Source organism: Hypanus sabinus, chromosome 3, assembly GCF_030144855.1.
Source record: "Hypanus sabinus isolate sHypSab1 chromosome 3, sHypSab1.hap1, whole genome shotgun sequence".
In the NCBI taxonomy this organism is placed as follows: Eukaryota; Metazoa; Chordata; class Chondrichthyes; order Myliobatiformes; family Dasyatidae; genus Hypanus; species Hypanus sabinus.
Window position 1 is genome coordinate 118,812,242 of NC_082708.1, and position 19,368 is coordinate 118,831,609.

At 40.2% G+C, this 19,368-nt stretch overlaps 1 protein-coding gene across 3 annotated transcripts in view; it reads right to left on the bottom strand.

Moving 5' to 3' along the window:
• Nucleotides 1–1,725: 1,725 nt before the first annotated feature.
• nr3c2 (nuclear receptor subfamily 3, group C, member 2) overlaps nt 1,726–19,368 on the bottom strand; it is a 482,067-nt gene continuing 464,424 nt past the window's right edge. For all 3 annotated transcript variants that reach the window (XM_059965018.1, XM_059965017.1, XM_059965019.1), the window contains 2 exons: nt 11,757–11,914; nt 1,726–2,803 (listed from right to left, as the gene is read on the bottom strand). In XM_059965018.1, coding sequence (XP_059821001.1) covers nt 2,648–2,803; nt 11,757–11,914 — 314 coding nt within the window. In that variant the 3' untranslated portion in view covers nt 1,726–2,647. The remainder of the gene's footprint in view (nt 2,804–11,756; nt 11,915–19,368) is intronic.

The following is a 19,368-nucleotide window of genomic DNA, read 5'->3' on the forward strand; positions in this document are numbered from 1 at the left end:
TGATGGTACACTTACTGAAGACAGTAAATAATTCTCCATTACTTAGCATTTCAGGTTTTTGTCATGTTGAATGTTAATGTCTGAAGTCTGTTTCGCTTATACGATTTCAGTGAGAGTCATGAGTGGTTTGGCTGAGTTTGACAAGCTGGCGGGTCATCGGTCCGGTTTTCCAGCTGGTGTATTAAGGATGGAGGATCTCTAGCTGTCCCGCTTTAGTGGTTCTGATACAGGCTGCCTCTGACTGACTTTGTTTTTTGAAGAAAGGTTGAAAACAGGTGCTAAGTGATATTTTTTTTGGTGCGAATAAGATGTCTGTTTCAAAGGCTGGCTTTTGCTCCCAATTCTGTAGTTAAATAAAGATTACCGAGATCTCAACCTGTCTGCAGAACACCTGCAGTTGTAACATTAGAATCAGTGAAGTGTTTTATGTGGCTGATATACAGCTCAGACTAGGGATAGGTTCCTTGGGATCTGTTGTGGGAAATCAGGTTCACGGCTTTGGTGAGAGCGGACCACAGACATTCACTACCAGTTAGTAGGTTAACTATTTATTTACAAGACAAAACAGACACTGAATGTTCAGCAAACCGTTCAAGCTAAACTCGGTTACAGATCCTTATCTAAACTGAGCATCCAAAATGGCAGGACAAAACCGATACTAAACATACGCAACAGTGGCAAATATTTATCCAAGATGTGCACTCGGGCCCTCTCTACTGCAGCACATCCCCACTATCTACTGTTTCCAAACCACCCTCGCCTAACAGGTCCGTGGCGACCTGAAAGCAAAAGGAGATCACATAGTTACTGCACACCAGATGTAAACTCTTTTGGCACCATGATGTCAACAGCTAAACAGAAGCGAGTGGGAGGGGCTGCAATTGATTGGTCCTTGCACAGGCCAATCTCCACCTCTCATGGCTTTCCTTGAGCAGATAAGTTAAGGCACTGCAGCAGAACATAACATCTGGTGGTGCAGGTGGAGAAGACCCAGAACAGAATAGAATCCAATGTGCCTCTGGGCTGGGAGAAAGAAGTTTGCTTCATCTAGCAGCATCTGATGGCTTTGCATCATCCTTCCACCCCTCCTCTAGACTAAGGCAAACCCTCTCAGGATCCCTTTCTCCAGACAGTTCCTGCTGGCTCAACCACTTGCGCTCTGAAATGCTTGCTCAGTTTTGCCGCTCAGAGAACTTTTGTAGACAATGTTGAAAATGCATCACATTGGGCAAGCTCTGGACAAATTGCCTCAGAGATTCTGATAATCCATTTCAAAATTCCTCTTCAAATCTCCCACAAGTGATTATTTATTTATTTAGAGAGTAGAATGGCACAACATTTGTTCATCTGGTTTTGGGAACAGAACAAGTTACAGCTCTGGGTACCAAGATGTTATGTAGCCTTTGGTGTAAAGATGGGTGTATCAAAAAAAACCGATAAAGGTGAAAAATTTCAACGCACCTTGTGCTGAAGGAAGACTGACCTAGCTATGGCATGTAAGACCCATTCTTGGTTGCTTTGGAATCATTTAAGTACCCAAGCATTCAGAAAAAAATGCTTCTTTTCAGAAGCTATTAAGGACCCTATGTTGCACATTTTCTTTTGGTACTGAGGAAGTTGCTATTTACAAGGATATAATATTCTTTTGAGGTTATTGTATACCCGAAGTTATTCAATGACTGCAACCATTTCACGAACAAAGAAAAAAGCCGTTAAAATACTTAGTAACTTAATCATAATATTTTTAATATCCTTTGCTGACACAAATGTAGATGCTTAAGTGCTTCCAAGGAAATATAAATCAACTTATTTAGAACTATTTTATAATTCTGCATATCATTTGGATAAGTACAGTGTATGAATTACCAAAAGTGCTACATCAGGACTCCAACAGCAGAATATACAGAACTATATAGCAAAGCACAGAAAATCATTAGACTTCTAAAAAGGTTGGAAAGGACATTATTCTCAGGGCATGGTTTAACCCTGCTACTCAGCCTGTTCGTTTGGAGAGTTGTTAGAAAAGTGAGCCATATGCACCTTTTTGCCGTTTCATCCAGTCCTTGGTTCCCTATGGCTACTGCACAAAACAACAAAGATGGAACCTAGAAAGCTGCTCAGCGATGCAACAAAAAGCAATATTGTTACAAAGCAAAAGTCACCATTGACAGTCAAAGAGGGGAAAATATAGTTAACAGGAAATTAATTACAAAATAGAAGAAATATTTAATATAATTCATCTAGTAAATCTGGTTTATTTACAGCAAAAGCTGTAAAATGGTTAAATTAGATATGATACTAAAAAGGCACAACGTTCCCTTTCTTAAATACACTGTAAGCATCAGATCTTTATGCATGCAGAAACATTTCACTTTACAAAATTTACCTTTTATAAAAGAGACTATATTTCAATTTTTCCTGCCAAAATATACTTCTTTCAAAAAATACATTTCTCCAAATTCCTTTTAACCTTTGAATATATCCCTTTTCATCTCTTTGATACATATCTGTATTTTATCAGTCCAAAACCTTCATGAAGCTTTTCTTTAGTGTATAGCAACATACAGGACACCAAGCCTGCTAAAATAATTTTTAAAGCCAGCAAAACATGAGGAGGAAAGTTTAAGGCAAAGTTCATCATTGAGGATCACTTCTTGTGGAAATAAAGGGACTTGGTCATTCCCATTGTGACGTCCGGCAACTGATCATTGATGATTTCCACCAGCATGTCTGGGAATTCAATCTTTAGTGCTTTTGATTCCACAAACGTGTAGAAGCAGAACTGCAGCAGCCCACTGACCAGCTGGAAGGGAAGAACGTTCTTAGTCAAAACCAGATTTCTATAGTTATTTCATCATCTTTACAAATGTACAAACAATTGCTCTAGTCTCCTAGCCTTTGCCAGTAGGCCTCCATCACAAAACAGCCCGTGGAAGTATCTCAAATCTTCACTGAAATTCCCCATCATATTTTCTCCTACATCTCCTACATTCTTCTTCTTACTACAAGGATGGATCCCCAACGAGGGTCTATGAACTGCACTCAGTAGTGTAGTACTGTTGTCTCATTTGGTGAAAACAGGTCCCTCCAGGAATGTCTGAGACCAGTGTACAGGGAACAAAAATTAAAGGAGAGAATAATATATCTAAGAAAGGCAAGGGAGAGGTGTGATGTCGATAATCTGATTTTGGGACGAGTAAGCAGAGTTCCTGGCATCATCATATTGACAGGTGCCCAAAGTGCTCCAACATTGACACCTGCCAAGGAGAAGGCGGCAATAAGGGGTACAATTCAGCTGATGTGTGAAACTTTGACCCTTAAGATGTATTTCCTAAATGCCAATTTTATTTGGGGTGAATTTTCTCTTTGTTCTTTCCCCTCCCAGAAAGAGATCAAGCAGTTGATCTGCCTCCAACACGGTTGAATGGGGGCTGCTAGTGAGAAGCTGCATGGTTAAATCATGCTGGTCTAAAAAGAGCTCAGCATCTCAGGAAGTGACACCAGGTAATTTTAAAGTTGCTATCACACCTAAATAATTTCCATTCTCAGTCTTGCAAATAAATTACAATTTTAATCTTAAAACAATGCCACAGTCAAATTTGATGTTGATTGTTATGCATGTCCTTTCTTTAATACACCTCTGGAAACACAGACCTTTTTCCACAACTGATAGCACACAAAGAGCTCTCCCTCCTTCACCATAAGACATATGAGCAGAATTAGGCCATTCAGCCCATCGAGTCTGCTTCGCCATTCCATCATGGTTGAACCTGGATCCCACTCAACCCCGTATATGACCATCTGCAGGCTACTTTCCCCTCAATGAACTGGATATATAACAGTCTCAGTCTATAAAATATAGTTTTTAATTAACAGATCTAAACCCAACAACTGGAGTGGAAAACTGCCAGCTGCTAATGATGTGATTGTGGAGGTTGAGATTTGTGGAGGGGCAGGATGGATGTACCCACTCAGCACCTGGGTGTCATGCTGCATCAAGGAAACATGAAATACCTGGTGTAACATGTAAAAAGAGGTGCTGGCACCAGAGACACACACCACCATTCTTGATCTGACTGGTTTCTGTGCTCATCCAAATAAGGGTGAGCATTTGATTGATAATGTAAAATGGCCCGTGGCTGAACAGTCAAACTACTGCTCAATGGGACTCATTATCAAGCAGCATTAAGTTTGCTCTCAGCAGCATTGTGACATTTGAATTAATTTTGACCTGTTGGGAATAATTAAGAAAAGCTTCTACTGTGGTGATCCCAAATTAATGATGGAACTTTTCCATAAAAGGATGCTTTTCAGCTGGATGAGCTAATGTTTCCCCTGAAGTCTCAAAAAGGAATTTGGGAAAATTTGTGTGGAAATACTTTGTGAACTTGCCTTATAGACTGTGTTATATGCACTTGTGTTCTAATAATGGTCATTAGGTACCCTGCTTCACTTCAGAGATAGAAATCCCGCAATATCACAGGGTGAAAAGAAATAGCGTTCAAATATTAAGTGGTTTAAGAGACCATTAGTGACATTACAGAAGACAGCATAAGCTGCCTAGATATTTGATAGTGCAACTCTGAAACTGCTATGCCATTTAGCAATTTTGATGCAGCTGTCAAGAACCCAACATAACCCCATGGAACTCTTGACGTATTTGAGATCCATGGCATCAAAAACTTCTCAGGAAAACTTTTGTAGAATTCTTGAACCTAAGTAACACTCACAGTAAACAGATAAGAGGCTGAAATTTAGTTTCCACAGAATTACTGAATTCATATATTGCCTTAGTAGGATACTTAATTTAAATCAAGAGAAAACAATAACATCTAGACTTGCATGGATAGACCTTGTGCTATCTCAAAGACTCTCCTGCAGGGAGCAGTGTGGTGGCACTAGGCTGGCAATAACTGGAGCCTACTATGGCAACAGTATTGATTTTTGCCGACAGTCATAATAGATAATGAGAAGAAACAAATGTTTATCCCCAGATTTGAGCCCGCTTTAGCTGCCATCACACTGTATTGACAAAAGTACATTTATGACACTCTCAGGCTTGAGATTGAGCCATCTAATCAGTTTAATTTAGGAAATGTAACAATAGAATTTTGAAAATACAAGTTTATTTTCAATCCATAGTCAGAATATAGCTTGTAGCTTCTTCTATTTAAAGATTTAACAAGGCCATGAGGAGCAATAGAATTTGATATGCCTTAGGGTTGCAACTTGTATAAGTTATTACCAGGCATTAACCGATTCCAGAGGGAAGAAATGCAACAAAATCAAGCACTAGCTCATTTTGGAATGGCAGCCATATCACACATCATTGTCTACTATTAGCTTACAGAAACTCGTGGCAGAATCTGCTACTGTCAGTGGGAATTGCTAATTATAACATTTAACAACAAACACTATAAAGTGTTGGGATTATTTTTGATTTGAAATCACACTGTATAATAGTGATAACCAAATGATTTGATAAAATGGTAGAGGATTTCAAACAAACACAATTGTCAGAATGATTCTGATATACAAAATCAATTTAATCATACTCTGGTTTAATCTAGTTTCAGTAATGGATCTCTGTGGTGCTTTTACTTCAGAAGGGAAATAGGGATAATCCAGGTAATTATAGGCCAATGAGTCTCACATCAGTGGTAGGGAAGCTGTTGGAGAGGATATTGAGGGGCATGATTTATATGCATTTGGAAAGGTATGGTGCCATCTTAGGGGCAGTCAAGATGGCTTTGTGCCAAACAGGTCATGCCTTCCAAACTTGAGTTTTTTTGAGGAGGTGACAAAGGAACTTGCTGAGAGTAAGCCATGGAAGTTATCTACATGGATGTTAGTAAGGCACTTGATTAAGTCCCTCATGGTCGATTCAGAAGATAAAGATGCTTGGAATTCAGAGTGAATTGCAAGTTGATTCTTGGAACAGGCTTGCCTATAGAAGATAGCGAGTGGGAGTGGAAGGCTGTTTCCTGGCTGGAGGTGACCAGTGATAAACTTTAAGGATTGGTCCTAGGAGCTCTGTTGCTTGGATATATATCAATGACTTGGATGAAAATGCAGATGGGTAGATTAGCAAGTTTGAGGATAATTGGTGTTCCATAGAGAGTGTAAAAGACTATCAAAGAATATAGTGGGACATATATTCTCACTATAGGCAGAGGAGTGGCAGATGGTGTTTAATTTGAGCAAGGATGAGGTGTTACAATTTGAGGAGCCAAATGAAAGTAAAAGTAGAGTCATTGGTAGGCCTTTACATAGCACTAAAGTGCAAAGCGATTTTGAGGTCTATAGTTTATTGACAGTGGCTACCCGAGTGAATAAGATGGTAATGAAGGTGTATGGTATGCTTACTTTCATTGGTAAGGATGTTGAGTATAACAATAAGGAAGTCAAACTGCAGCTGTATAAAACTTCAGGCAGACTGCACTCTAGAGTATTGTGTGCAGTTCTGATTGCCCCATTAAAGGGATGTGGAGACTGTGGAGAGGCTGCAGAAGAGGATGCTACCTGGATTAGAGGGTACGAGCTTGGGCATACTTGGATTGTTCTCCATAGAGCATTGGAGGCTGATAGAGGATTTTTTTTAAAACCTAAGAGAGGCATGGATAGGGAAGACTGTCAGAATCATTTTCCCAGGGTAAAAATTACGAATACCAAAGGACATACCTTTAAGAGGGAGGGGTTTACAAGCTCTGTGAGGGGTAAATTTGTTAAGCAGAGAGTGGCAAGTGCCTGGGATAGTTTACCAGGGTGGTAGTGAAAGCAGTTTGGTGGAGTTTGAGGTTTTTAGATAGACACATAGTTAGGTTGATGAAGGAAAGGCGGTGGATGTTGTTTATATGGACTTCAGCAAGGCCTTTGTCTAAGTCCTGCATGGGAGGCTGGTCCAGAAAAGTTAAGTCGCTTGCCATTCAGGATGAAGCAGTCAACAGGATTCAACATTGGCTTAGAAGGATAAGCCAAAGTGTGGTAGCAATTGATGATTTATGGTGAACTGGATCAGCAAATTTGTGGAAAGATTGGGGGCATAGCAGATAAAAAGCTTACATAGGATCTGGACCAGCTGGGATAAAATGGCAGATGGAATTTAATGCAGACAAGTGTGAGGTGTTGCACTTGGGAGGATAAATCAGCATAGGACTTGCACAATGAATGGCAAGGCTCTAAGGTGCGTGGCAGAACAAAGAGACCTGGGAATACAGATCCATAATTCCTTGAAAGTGGTACCACAGTTAGACAGGGTCAAAAAGAGAGACTTTGTCACATGGGCTTTCATAAAACAGGGCACAGAGTACAGGAGTTGGGACATTACTGTGAAGTTTTGAAATTGTATAAAATATTGGTCAAGCCAAATTTGGAGTTTTGTGTGCAGTTCTGGTCACCAACTTACATGAAAGATATCAATAAGCTTGAAATAATGTTGCCAGGACTTGAACTTGAGTTCTAGGGAAAGGTTGAATAGGTTAGGACTTGTTTCCCAAGAATGGAAAAGTGAGAGAATAAGATGGGATGATAACAGTTTACAATACTACAAATGTGGTTGGTCCAACACCTTATAAGGCCTCAGCAGTACATCCTTGCTTTTATATTCTAGTCCTCTTGAAGTGAATGCTTATATCACATTTGCCTTCCTTACTGCTGACTCAACCTGCAAGTTAATCTTTAGGCAATCCTGCACTAAGACCCCAAATACCTTTGCACCTTTGATTTCTGAATTTGCTCACCATATAGAAAATAGTCTTTGTCTTTATTCTTTCGACCAAAGTACATGACCATACAATTCCCTATGCTGTACTTCACCTGCCACTTCTTTGCCCGTTCTCCGAATCTATCCAAGTCCTTCTGCTGACTCCCTGCCTCCTCAACACTGCCAACCCCTCCACCTATCTTTGTAACATCTGCTAACTTGGCCACAAACTTGACTCACTTAACTTGGTGTTGTGTCTATACTTTCCTCAGTTGATTGTGTGTTCTGACTCAAACACTTCAGTACTCCTGTTAATTTAAGTAAAGTCTTTTTTAGCTGGTGGGATTTCAAAATGGGAAAATTCAATGTCACTTTCTAAATGATCAGTATAAGAAACTAAAAAGGATATCTTGTTCTGAGAGGTCAGAGAGCTTTTGATGTTCATTATTTTAATATGAAATGCATTTTTCTGGAAACTCTTTTATTTTTTTTGTAATTTATTTTTTTATTGAAGTTCATCAAACAAACATTTCCATAAGATGTATTTCAGACATTGTACATATATATCATATAATCATATATATCACAAAATCTCCACAAAGTATTTATCTGAGGTATACACTTATAGAAAAGAGTGGAAAGAAAAAACAAGCAAAAGGAAAGAACTATGTACAAGTAGGGAGTGATCTTTTCTTTTTAAACAACAGATTCATTGATTTTTGAGAATAAAATCAGGCCTATGAGCATTATGTAGTTAAACCATTTTTCCCCAGTATGAATCAAATTGTTCCAGCTTATGGTTAACAGATGCTGTTATCTTCTCCATTTTGTAAATGTCCATTGTGATTTCCATCCATATAATTAAAGTTGGGCTCTCCTGTGATAACCATTTCCTAGTAAGAGTCTTTTTACCAGCCACCAGCAGTATATTCATTAAATATTTATCTCTTTTCAACCATTCTTGAGGTATATATCCAAAAAATATATGGTCTTACTCTCAAAGGGTATTTCACATTTAAAGATGTCTTGTAGGACATTGTGTATCCCCCCCCCAATAGTTTTTATAACAGGGCAGTCCCAAAAAATATGATAATGATTTGCATTTTGATTTCCACCATTTCTCCAGCAAACAGGGAGGTTATTATCATAATGGGATTTCTGAGCGGTGTAATAAAATATCTTATCAAGTTTTTCCATCCAAACTCCCTCCATTTCTGTGAATTGGTACACTTCCATTGATATCTCCATATTGTTGTCCATTCTTCCTCAGAATACATATATATATGTATGTATGTATATATAGGAGTACACAGGGAAATCTTTTCTGTGTAATGGATTTGTTCACTGACTTTTATGAATACTGCAATGGGGGCCCTCAACTCACAAATAGGAGGGGTTATCCGCCACAGCTAGACATTTCCTCTAGCTCAACGGAGGGTCATTTACTACAGACCTCAGTCTTGGGATCACACGTTCGTTGGCATTTTTGTTATTATTTGAGTTTCTTGGTTCTTATTTGTTCAGGGAGTAGATCGATAAAGTTTTATTCTAATTTCAATGATACATTGACAGATAAATACAGATGGCTAAGGACAAGGTAAAATTAATTTCTTTTAATGTAAATAACTATTAAATCCAATCAAACGTAAGAGAATTTTATCCAAAATGAAAAAAGAACAAGCCAATGTAGTATATTTACAGTAAACTCATTTAAGAGATAATGAGCATAAAAAACTAAAGAGAATGGGCTTCACTAATCTGTTTTTCTCCTCACATAAATCAGGACATAGGAGAGGAGTTGCTATTCTTATTTCAAGTAAGCTAAATTTTGAAAAAATATTCGAAATGGGAGATAAAGAAGGCAGATATATTCTGGTAAGGGGGAATATAGACGGCAATTCAGTTACTCTGTTGAATATATAGGCACCCCTGGGAAGTGATATTGGTTTCTTTCAGAAAATTACTGAAATTATGGTAACGGAAACAGAAGGTCTCCTGATATGTGGGGGAGACTTAAATTACAACCAAACTTAGACTCTTCCAATAGAAAAACCTATGAAACAAAATCTTTACATAAGAAAGTTAATACACTTTTTGAGGATGTTGGTTTAATTGATATATGGAGGGACCTTTTCCCTGACAGAAAGGATTACACTCATTATTCTGCTCCACATTCTGTATATACAAGAATAGACTATTTCATAACATTTGGAAAAGACAAAATAAACACCTGTGGAATTGGGGCAATAGATATAAGTAACCATGCACCTATAAATTTATCTGTTGATTTTTGACCTACAACCAAAGACTACTATTTGGAAACTAAATTCAAGTCTACTCAATGATCCGTACTTTAAGGAACAAATTAAAAAAAAAATTGGTCTCTACTTAGAATTTAATGATAATGAAGAGGTTTCACCTCCCATTTTATGGGATACTGAAGGCGGTCTTAAGAGGGAAAATTATAGCGATATCTTCATATAAGAAAAAAAAAGGAATAAAACATTAGAGGAATTACAAAATAGGCTGAAGGAACTAGAGAAAAAACACAAATTGAATTTGGCGCAGGATGCATTAGGGGAAATTAAAAGAATTAGGAATGAAATAAATAATTTGGCTACGCAAGAAATCAGGAAAAACAATGTTTCTGAAACAGAGACATTATGAAAGTGGATCGAAATACTGGCGTGGAAACTGAAAAAGAAGATAGCAGAAAATACAATTCATAGAATTAGGGACCCAAGAACGAAAATGATAAAAAGTAAGCTAAGTGAAATTCAAGAAGCTTTTGAAGTGTTTTACAAAACTCTATATTCCAAAGTTCCAGGGGGAAGTATAACCCAAATTGACACCTTCTTGAGTTCTCTAGAGTTACCCACTTTAAGCAAAGAACAAAATAGAAGGATGACTGCTGACATAACTGAAGTTGAATTAAAAGCTGCAATTAGTAGGCTTAAATTAAGCAAGTCACCAGGATCAGATGGGTATACGGCAGAGTGGTACAAAGAATTTAAAAATGAGTTAATTCCTGTTTTACTCCCCACACTGAACTGGGCTCTAAAAAAGGCATGAAGGCCACCCAGTTGGAAGGAAGTGGTAATCTCAGCTATACCGAAAGAAGGCAAGGATAAAATGGAATGTGGGTCATTTAGACCAATATCCATTCTTAATGTAGGTTTTAGGTTATTTACCTCCATCATGGCCAAACGATTAGAGGAGTTTCTACCCATACTGATACGTAATGATCAGACAGGTTTTATACGACAACGCCAGACTCAAGACAATATACGAAGGACACTTCACATTATGGATCATATACAGAAAAATAAAATCGAAGCAATAGTGATAAGCGTAGACACTGAAAAAACATTTGATTCGGTTAATTGGAATTTTCTTTACAGAGTTTTACATAGATTTGGTTTCCAAGACACAATTATTAAAACTATACAGACACTATATGACAATCCTGCTGCTAGGATTAAACTCAATAGATATTTATCAAATAGTCTTACCCTAGAAAGGGGCACGAGACAGGGTTGTGCATGGTCACCACTACTCTTCGCGCTATATCTGGAACCATTAGCTCAATACATCAGACAAAATGAAGATATCAGGGAAATTACTATTACAGGGACAGAGCATAAATTGGCTTGTTATGCGGATGACATTTTGATCTATCCAGAGCAACCAACGTACTCTTTATCTAATTTGATGCAATCCTTTGAACAATATGGTCAATTATCAGGATACAAGATCAACATAGACTGGAAATTCTTTTAAAAAGAGATTTGCCAATAAATAAGGCGGATTTCCTAATCTGATTCATTGATTTTTAACTTGACCCATCTTTATGTGCAATTATCCATTCTGTTTTACTAAGTTACCACACGTGGACCCTTGGAGCATCTAACAGAATTACCACATGTGGACCCTTGGGGCATGTGACTGTTATAGAGGGTTGAGGCGATTCTTCAAAGAGTCTTAAAGCCCTGTAACAATCAAGACAGGCACTATGAAACTCCACAATCAGGGAATGTTACTTTCATGGACTTACCTCATGCACACAGTCCAAGACTTTGGTCAAATGATAAAACCGTTGCCAGTTTTGTCCCATGTTATTTTCATTTCTTGCTATAACTCGTCTCAACTCCTTGATATAAGTTGTCCTCATTTCGTCAAATGAAGCTTGACTTTTTAGGCCATCTTTTGGAACTGTGTGGTACACAATAAAAACAGTTTTTATCAATTATGATACCCACCAAGTCCTTTTTTAAATAAAATAATCTATTTAAAATTGCATAATAGATTGACCTACTGAATTTTAATAGTGTTAACAAATACAAGTTCTCATTGATCACAGGGGAGTCTTATAGCCAATCCTATTTATTTGCTGTCCTTCTCCTACCTGCATACAAGCAGAGGCTAAAGAACATGGCTCTGGAGATAAGGACAAATAAAAGATTGCGGGAGGCAGAGAAGCAGCTACAGGTTTGCTTTGAGGCGGCAGACTGGGCTGCGCTCAAGTACTCATTAAACGATCTGAATGAAAACACCATGGTTGTCACAGACTTTATAAAAACAGTCACGAACAAGTGTGTTCTCACAAAATCATTCACTCTTCCCTAACCAGATCCCCAGTCTGCTGAGAGCCAGGTCAGTGGCATTCAGATCTGGCAACCAAGTGAGATAATGAGGCCCAGGTGTAATATCGGGAAAGCCATCTCACCCACAGTGACTCAAATTTGATGATTCTGGACCAAACTTGAGTCACTGGAGAAGGCTCTACAGGTGAAGCAGGGCTTGAATGCTATCACCTCTTATAAAGTAAAACCATGCAAAATAGGTGACAACAAGGTTTCACTCCCAGACAAGCTCAATACCTTCAACGCTCACTTTGACCGACAACACACGGTGGAACCTTCATGAACTCCCACAGCCCCCAAAGACCCTGTGATTTCAGTCTTTCAGTGTAAAAGCATCCTTCAGGAGAGTGAACCTATGGAAACATCCAGCCCAAATGGGGTATCTGACCTGCGCTGATCAAATGGCTGGAGTGTTCACCGATATCTTTAACTACTCACTTTGGCAGGTTGAGGTACCCTCTCTCTTAAAGCAGGCTTCAGTTATGCCACTGCCTAAGAAGAATGTGGTAACCTGCCTCAATGACTATCAGTAGCACTTATTTTCACTGTGATGAAGTGTTTTGAGAAGCTGATGATGAAACATATCAACTCCTGTCTGAGAAGCAACTTCGATCCACTCCAAGCTGGCGACCAACACAACAGGTCTAGAGATGTCATTTCATTGACTCCTCAACCCTGGAACATCTGGACAGTAAAGATGCATACATCAAGATGCTCTTGTATCGACTACAGCTCAACATTCGATACCATCATCCCCTCAAAACCAATCAATAAGTTTCAATACCTTGGCCTCAATACCTTCTTGTGCAATTAGATCCTCGATTTTCTCACTTGCACACCCCAGTCAGTTTGGATTGGCAACAACCATCTCCTTCACAAACTCTATTAAAACAGGTGCATCACAAGACTGTGTGCTTCACCTTCTGCTCTACTCACTTTACAGTTACGATTGTGAGACTAAGCACAGCTCCAATTCTGTACTTAAATTTCCGACGACACCACTGTCATAGGACAAATCAAAAATGGGCGACTGAAAATCCGGCTGAGTGGTGCCACAACCACTCAAGGTCAGCAAGAGCAAGGAGCTAGGTTGAGGAAGCCAGAAGTCCATAAGCCACTCCTTACCAGTTGATCAGAGGTAGAGAGAATTAGCAACTTTAAACTCCTTGGTGTTCTCATTTCAGATGATCTGTCTTTGGCCCAGCACTCACCTGCCATTACGAATTAAGCATGGCAGCATCTCTGCTTCCTTAGAAGTTTGTGAAGATTTGGCATGACATATAGAACTCTGACAAATTTCTATCAAAGTGTGGTGAAGAACACATTGACTGCTTGCACCAATGTTATTGAATGGAAAAGTTTCTTTAGAATTGAAAGATTATTTTGGATTTTATTCTCCTGTCACACATGGAAATCCTCTAAGAACGCAGCACTGAGAATTATGTGGATCTAATTCACAGAGACATCCTACAGAAACTGTAATTAAATGTTGGTGCACTAAGAATAAAAAGAATGTAACAGTAATGCAAACAACACACACAAAATGCTGGTAGACACAGCAGGCCAGGCAGCATCTATAGGGAGAAGAGCTGTCGACGTTTCGGGCCGAGACCTTTCGTCAGGACTAACCGAAAGGAAAGATAGTAAGAGATTGCTACCTGTGCCATGTGCGAGTGAGGCAAGGAACAGAAAGATTATACAGATTAATACGTGGCTGAGAGGATGGTGCAGGAGGGAGGGCTTCAGTTTTTTAGATAATTAGGCTTTGTTCCAGGGAAGGTGGGATCTGTTCCGAAGGGGCGGTTTACACCTGAACTGGAGCGGTACTAACATTCTTGCAGGGAAGTTTGCTAGTGCTTCTTGAGGGGGTTTAAACTAAATTTGCAGGGGGCAGGGATCCAGAATGAGAGAGAGGATAGCGAGATGAAGAATAAAGGACAGGTGGGGACTACACAGTTCCGGAATATTAAGTGTGTAGTAGAGAAAGGTGAGGTGGAACAAGTGATAAGGAGGACTCGTGTACAGAGGGATGGTCTGACGGAACGGAGTTAAATGTGCAGAAAGAGTAAGTAAATTTAGGAAGGACAACAAAATTCTAGGGGCGTATAGCCCGATGGGAGTTCGGGGAGCTGGGTTAAGCACAATAGGCAGAGATTCAAACAGAGAGAGGAGAAATGGGCTAAAAATTCTATATCTGAATGCACGAAGTGTCAGAAATAAGGCAGATGAGCTTGAAGCTCAGGTGTGAATGGGTAACTATGATGTTGTTGGGATAACGGAGACATGGCTGCAGGGAGATCAGACCTGGGAAATGAATGTATAAGGGTATACGTGCTATCATAGGGACAGAAATGTGGGCAGAGGGGGTGGGGTGGCCCTGTTGGTGAGGAATGAGATTCAGTCCTTTGCAAGGGGGGACATAGGATCAGGAGAAGTGGAGTCTGTGTGGATAGAATTGAGGAACAGTAAAGGCAGAAGGACCCTAATGGGTGTTGTCTATAGGCCACCAAACAGTAGCATGGATATTGGGTGCAAGTTGAATAGGGAGTTACCATTGGCATGTGGCAAAGGTAATGTCGTAGTAGTTATGGGGGATTTCAACATGCAGGTGAACTGGGAGAATCAGGTTGGTGCTGGGACCCAGGATAGGGAGTTTGTAGAGTGCCTAAGGGAAGCATTCTTGGAACAGCTTGTACGAGAGCCGACCAGGGACAAGGCTATTCTGGATTTAGTGTTATGTAATGAACAGGATTTGATAAGCGATCTTGAAGTAAAGGAGCCATTAGGAGGTAGTGACCATAATATGGTAAGTTTTTATCTGTAATTTGAGAAGGATAAGGGCAGCTCGGAGGTGTCAGTGTTGCAGTTGAACAAAGGAGACTATGGAGCCATGAGGGAGGAGCTGGCCAAAGTTGACTGGACAGATAGCCTAGCAGGAAAGACAGTGGAACAGCAATGGCAGGTATTCTTGGGAATAATGCGCAAGGTGCAAAATCAGTTCATCCCCCGGAGAAGGAAGGATTCAAAGGGGGGAGAGGGGCCACAGTGGTTGACAAAGGAAGTCAGAGATTGCATAGCATTAAAAAAAAGGAAGTATGACAGAGCTAAGGTGAGTGGGAGGACAGATGATTGGGAAATTTTTAAGGAACAACAGAACTTAACTAAAAAGGCGATACAGGGAGAAAAAATGAGGTACGAATGCAAGCTAGCCAGGAATATAAAGGAGGATAGCAAAAGCTTTTTTAGGTATGTGAAGACAAAGAAGATAGTTAAGAACAATGTTGGGCCCTTGAAGAATAAATTGGGTGAAATTGTTATGGGAAACAGAGAAATGGCAGAAGAATTTAAAAGTACTTTAGATCTGTCTTCACTAAGGAAGATACAAGCAATCTCCCAGATGTATATGGATGGGCCAAGGACATAGGGTAACAGAGGAAATGAAACAGATTGACATTAGGAAGGAAACGGTGATGAGAAGACTGATGGGACTGAAGGCAGACAAATCCCCAGGTCCAGATGGTCTGCATCCTAAGTTACTAAAGGAGGTGGTCCTGGAAACTGCGGATGCATTGGTAATCATTTTCCAATGTTCCTTAGTTTCAGGATCAGTTCCTGAGGATTGGAGAATGGCTAATGTTATCCCATTTTTTAAGAAAGGAGGGAGGGAGAAAACAGAGAAGTATTGTCCTGTCAGCCTAACATCAGTAGTGGGGAAGATGCTAGAGTCCATTATTAAAGATGAAATAGTGGCATATCTAGATAGCAGTGATAGGATTGGGCTGAGCCAGCATGGATTTACCAAGGGTAAATCATGCTTGACTAATCTATTGGAGTTTTTCAAGGATGTAACCAGGAAGTTAGACAAGGGAGATCCAGTGGATTTAGTGTACCTCGATTTTCAGAAGGCATTTGATAAGGTCCCACGTAGGAGATTGGTGGGTAAAATCAAAGCTCATGGCATTGGGGGGAAGACATTGACATGGATAGAAAACTGGTTGGCAGATAGAAAGCAAAGTGTAACGGTGAATGGGTGTTTCTCGGAATGGCAGATGGTGACTAGTGGGGTGCCACAGGGCTCGGTTTTGGGACCACAGCTGTTTACAATTTACGTAAATGATTTAGATGAAGGCATTGCGAATAACATCAGCAAGTTTGCTGATGATACTAAGCTGGGTGCCAATGTGACGTGATGAGGATGTTAGGGGAATTCAGGGTGACTTGGATAGGCTGGGTGAGTGGGCAGATACTTGGCAGATGACATTTAATGTGAATAAGTGTGAGGTTATCCACTTTGGGAGTAAGAACAGGAAGGCAGATTATTATCTGAACAGTGTAGAGTTAGGTAAGGGAGAAATACAAAGAGATCTAGGAGTCCTTGTTCATCAGTCACTGAAGGTGAATGAGCAAGTGCAGCAGGCAGTGAAGAAGGCTAATGGAATGTTGGCCTTTATTACAAAGGGAATTGAGTACAAGAGCAAGGAAATCCTCTTGCATTTGTACAGGGCCCTGGTGAGACCACACCTGGAGTATTGTGTACAGTTTTGGTCTCCAGGGTTAATGAAGGACATCCTGGCTGTAGAGGAAGTGCAGCGTAGATTCACAAGGTTAATTCCTGGGATGTCAGGACTGTCTTACGCAGAGAGGTTAGAGAGACTGGGTGTGTACACGCTGGAATTAAGGAGATTGAGAGGGGATCTGATTGCAACATATAAGATTATTAAGGGATTGGACAAGATAGAGGCAGGAAATATGTTCCAGATGCTGGGAGAGTCCAGTACCAGAGGGCATGGTTTGAGAATAAGGGGTAGGTCATTTAGGACAGAGTTAAGGAAAAACTTCTTCTCCCAGAGAGTTGTGGGGGTCTGGAATGCACTGCATCGGAAGATAGTGGAGGCCAATTCTCTGGATGCTTTCAAGAAGGAGCTAGATAAGTATCTTATGGATAGGGGAATCAAGGGATATGGGGACAAGGCAGCAACCGGGTATTGATAGTAGATGATCAGCCATGATCTCAGAATGGCGGTGCAGGCTCAAAGGGCCGAATGGTCTACTTCTGCACCTATTGTCTATTTGAAAGTAGTGGGGGGAGGGGGAAATGCGAAAAGGAGAAGACTGGAGGGGGTGGGATGAAGCTAAGAGCTGGAAAGGTGATTGGCGAAAGTGATACAGAGCTGGAGAAGGGAAAGGATCATTGGACGGGAGGCCTCAGGAGAAAGAAAAGGGGAGGGGAGCACCAGAGGGAGATGGAGAAGAGGCAAACAACTAAATATGCCAGGGAAACAACTAAGTAAGTCACTTCTCTAACTTCTGTTAATGCCCCTCCTCCCCTTCTTACCCCATTCCTGACATATTTAGTTGTTTGTCTCTTCTCCATCTCCCTCTGGTGCTCCCCTCCCCCTTTCTTTCTCCTGAGGCCTCCCGTCCCATGATCCTTTCCCTTCTCCAGTTCTGTATCACTTTCGCCAATCACCTTTCCAGCTCTTAGCTTCATCCCACACCCTCCGGTCTTCTCCTTTCATTTCGCATTTCCCCCTCCCCCTACTACTTTCAAATCTCTTACTATCTTTCCTTTCGGTTAGTCCTGACGAAGGGTCTCGGCCCGAAACGTCAACAGTGCTTCTCCCTATAGTTGCTGCCTGGCCTGCTGTGTTCCACCAGCATTTTGTGTGTGTTGTTGTTTGAATTTCCAGCATCTGCAGATTTCCTGGTGTTTGCTCTGTAACAGTAATGCACTTCGTTCCATTTGCAGAAACACCTCGGTAACAAAGACCTGTTCTCATCCTTTGATTTTAACCTGGCAATTTGCCCTGTTTGCTTTCCTTCCCTTTTTGCTGAAACTATTGTCCTTAAATGCTGAAATTTACCAATAACTCTTCCATTAATCACTGCTTGGAATGCCTGTGATGGACCATTTCACAGTGCGATCATTCCATCCCTGAACTTATCCAACAGGCTACTTTAGGAAGGTTCACTGTGTTGTAGTCAGGAGATGAGCAGCTCCCTCCTCCATAGCCCAGTGATATTAAAACAAATAATTCATCTGAAAATTGTGACAGCAAAAATAAGCTAGCTCATTTGTCAGGAATATTCAAATTATGGACGCAGTATTGTATGCTTTAGTAGGTAGTTTCTCACTATTTTCCAGGTGAGAATTCCAAATGTAGAAAAATGCTTGTGGAAGATGGCCTTACAAACAAAACTGACATCAGTGCTGGCAAGAAGATGGTAAATGATGAAGTTAAATTTATTTGCTTGAATCCTGTTACCAAGCAGCGTCTTGGTCTGCTATTCCATGACAGTTCAGTCATGGCCAATATTCCAGCACGAGTGTTGGGACTGGTGCACAACCCAATAGTCCCAAATATAGCGGACATTATTACTGACAACTTCCTGGGTCTGATTCACTCACTGTAGAGTCCAGCAATGTGTCTGGATGTTGCCGAGTTTCCCGACCACCCTCAGTGGAGATTGCAGAGGGGGAAGGGAGATAAGAAATTATTTCTTCAAATACCTGTGACTTAGTTAATATGCTCAATTACTTGAAGAAATTATAACATCTAAAACATATTTATTTCATTCTAAAATGGCTTTAAAAACTTTCTGAGTGTTTAAAAAATACTTAAATATTTTTAGAAGCATTTTAAAACCCTGACAACAGTAGTCAGAACATTTTCTGGCTGTGAAGAGCTTCCAGAATTTGATTGATGGGGCTTGCTCTGCATTATGGCATTGGAGGTCTTGCTTCCATTTGGGACAGTTGGGTTTGGTCTTGGCTGAGATGAGATGAAGGGTAATTATGGGTGCAAAGTACCCATGATAGCTCCTAGCAACTAACTTCAAGACCAATATTTCCTAAATAGTAACAGATATCCTCTAAACTGTATCAAAAGCATCTATTGAGGATAAAAAGGAATGACAACAGTATTACCCAGATCTTTCAACAGTAATAGTGCATACAATTACCATCCAGGGAAGAAAAGTCGATTCAAACAACACACACAAAATTCCAGAGGAGTTGAGTTC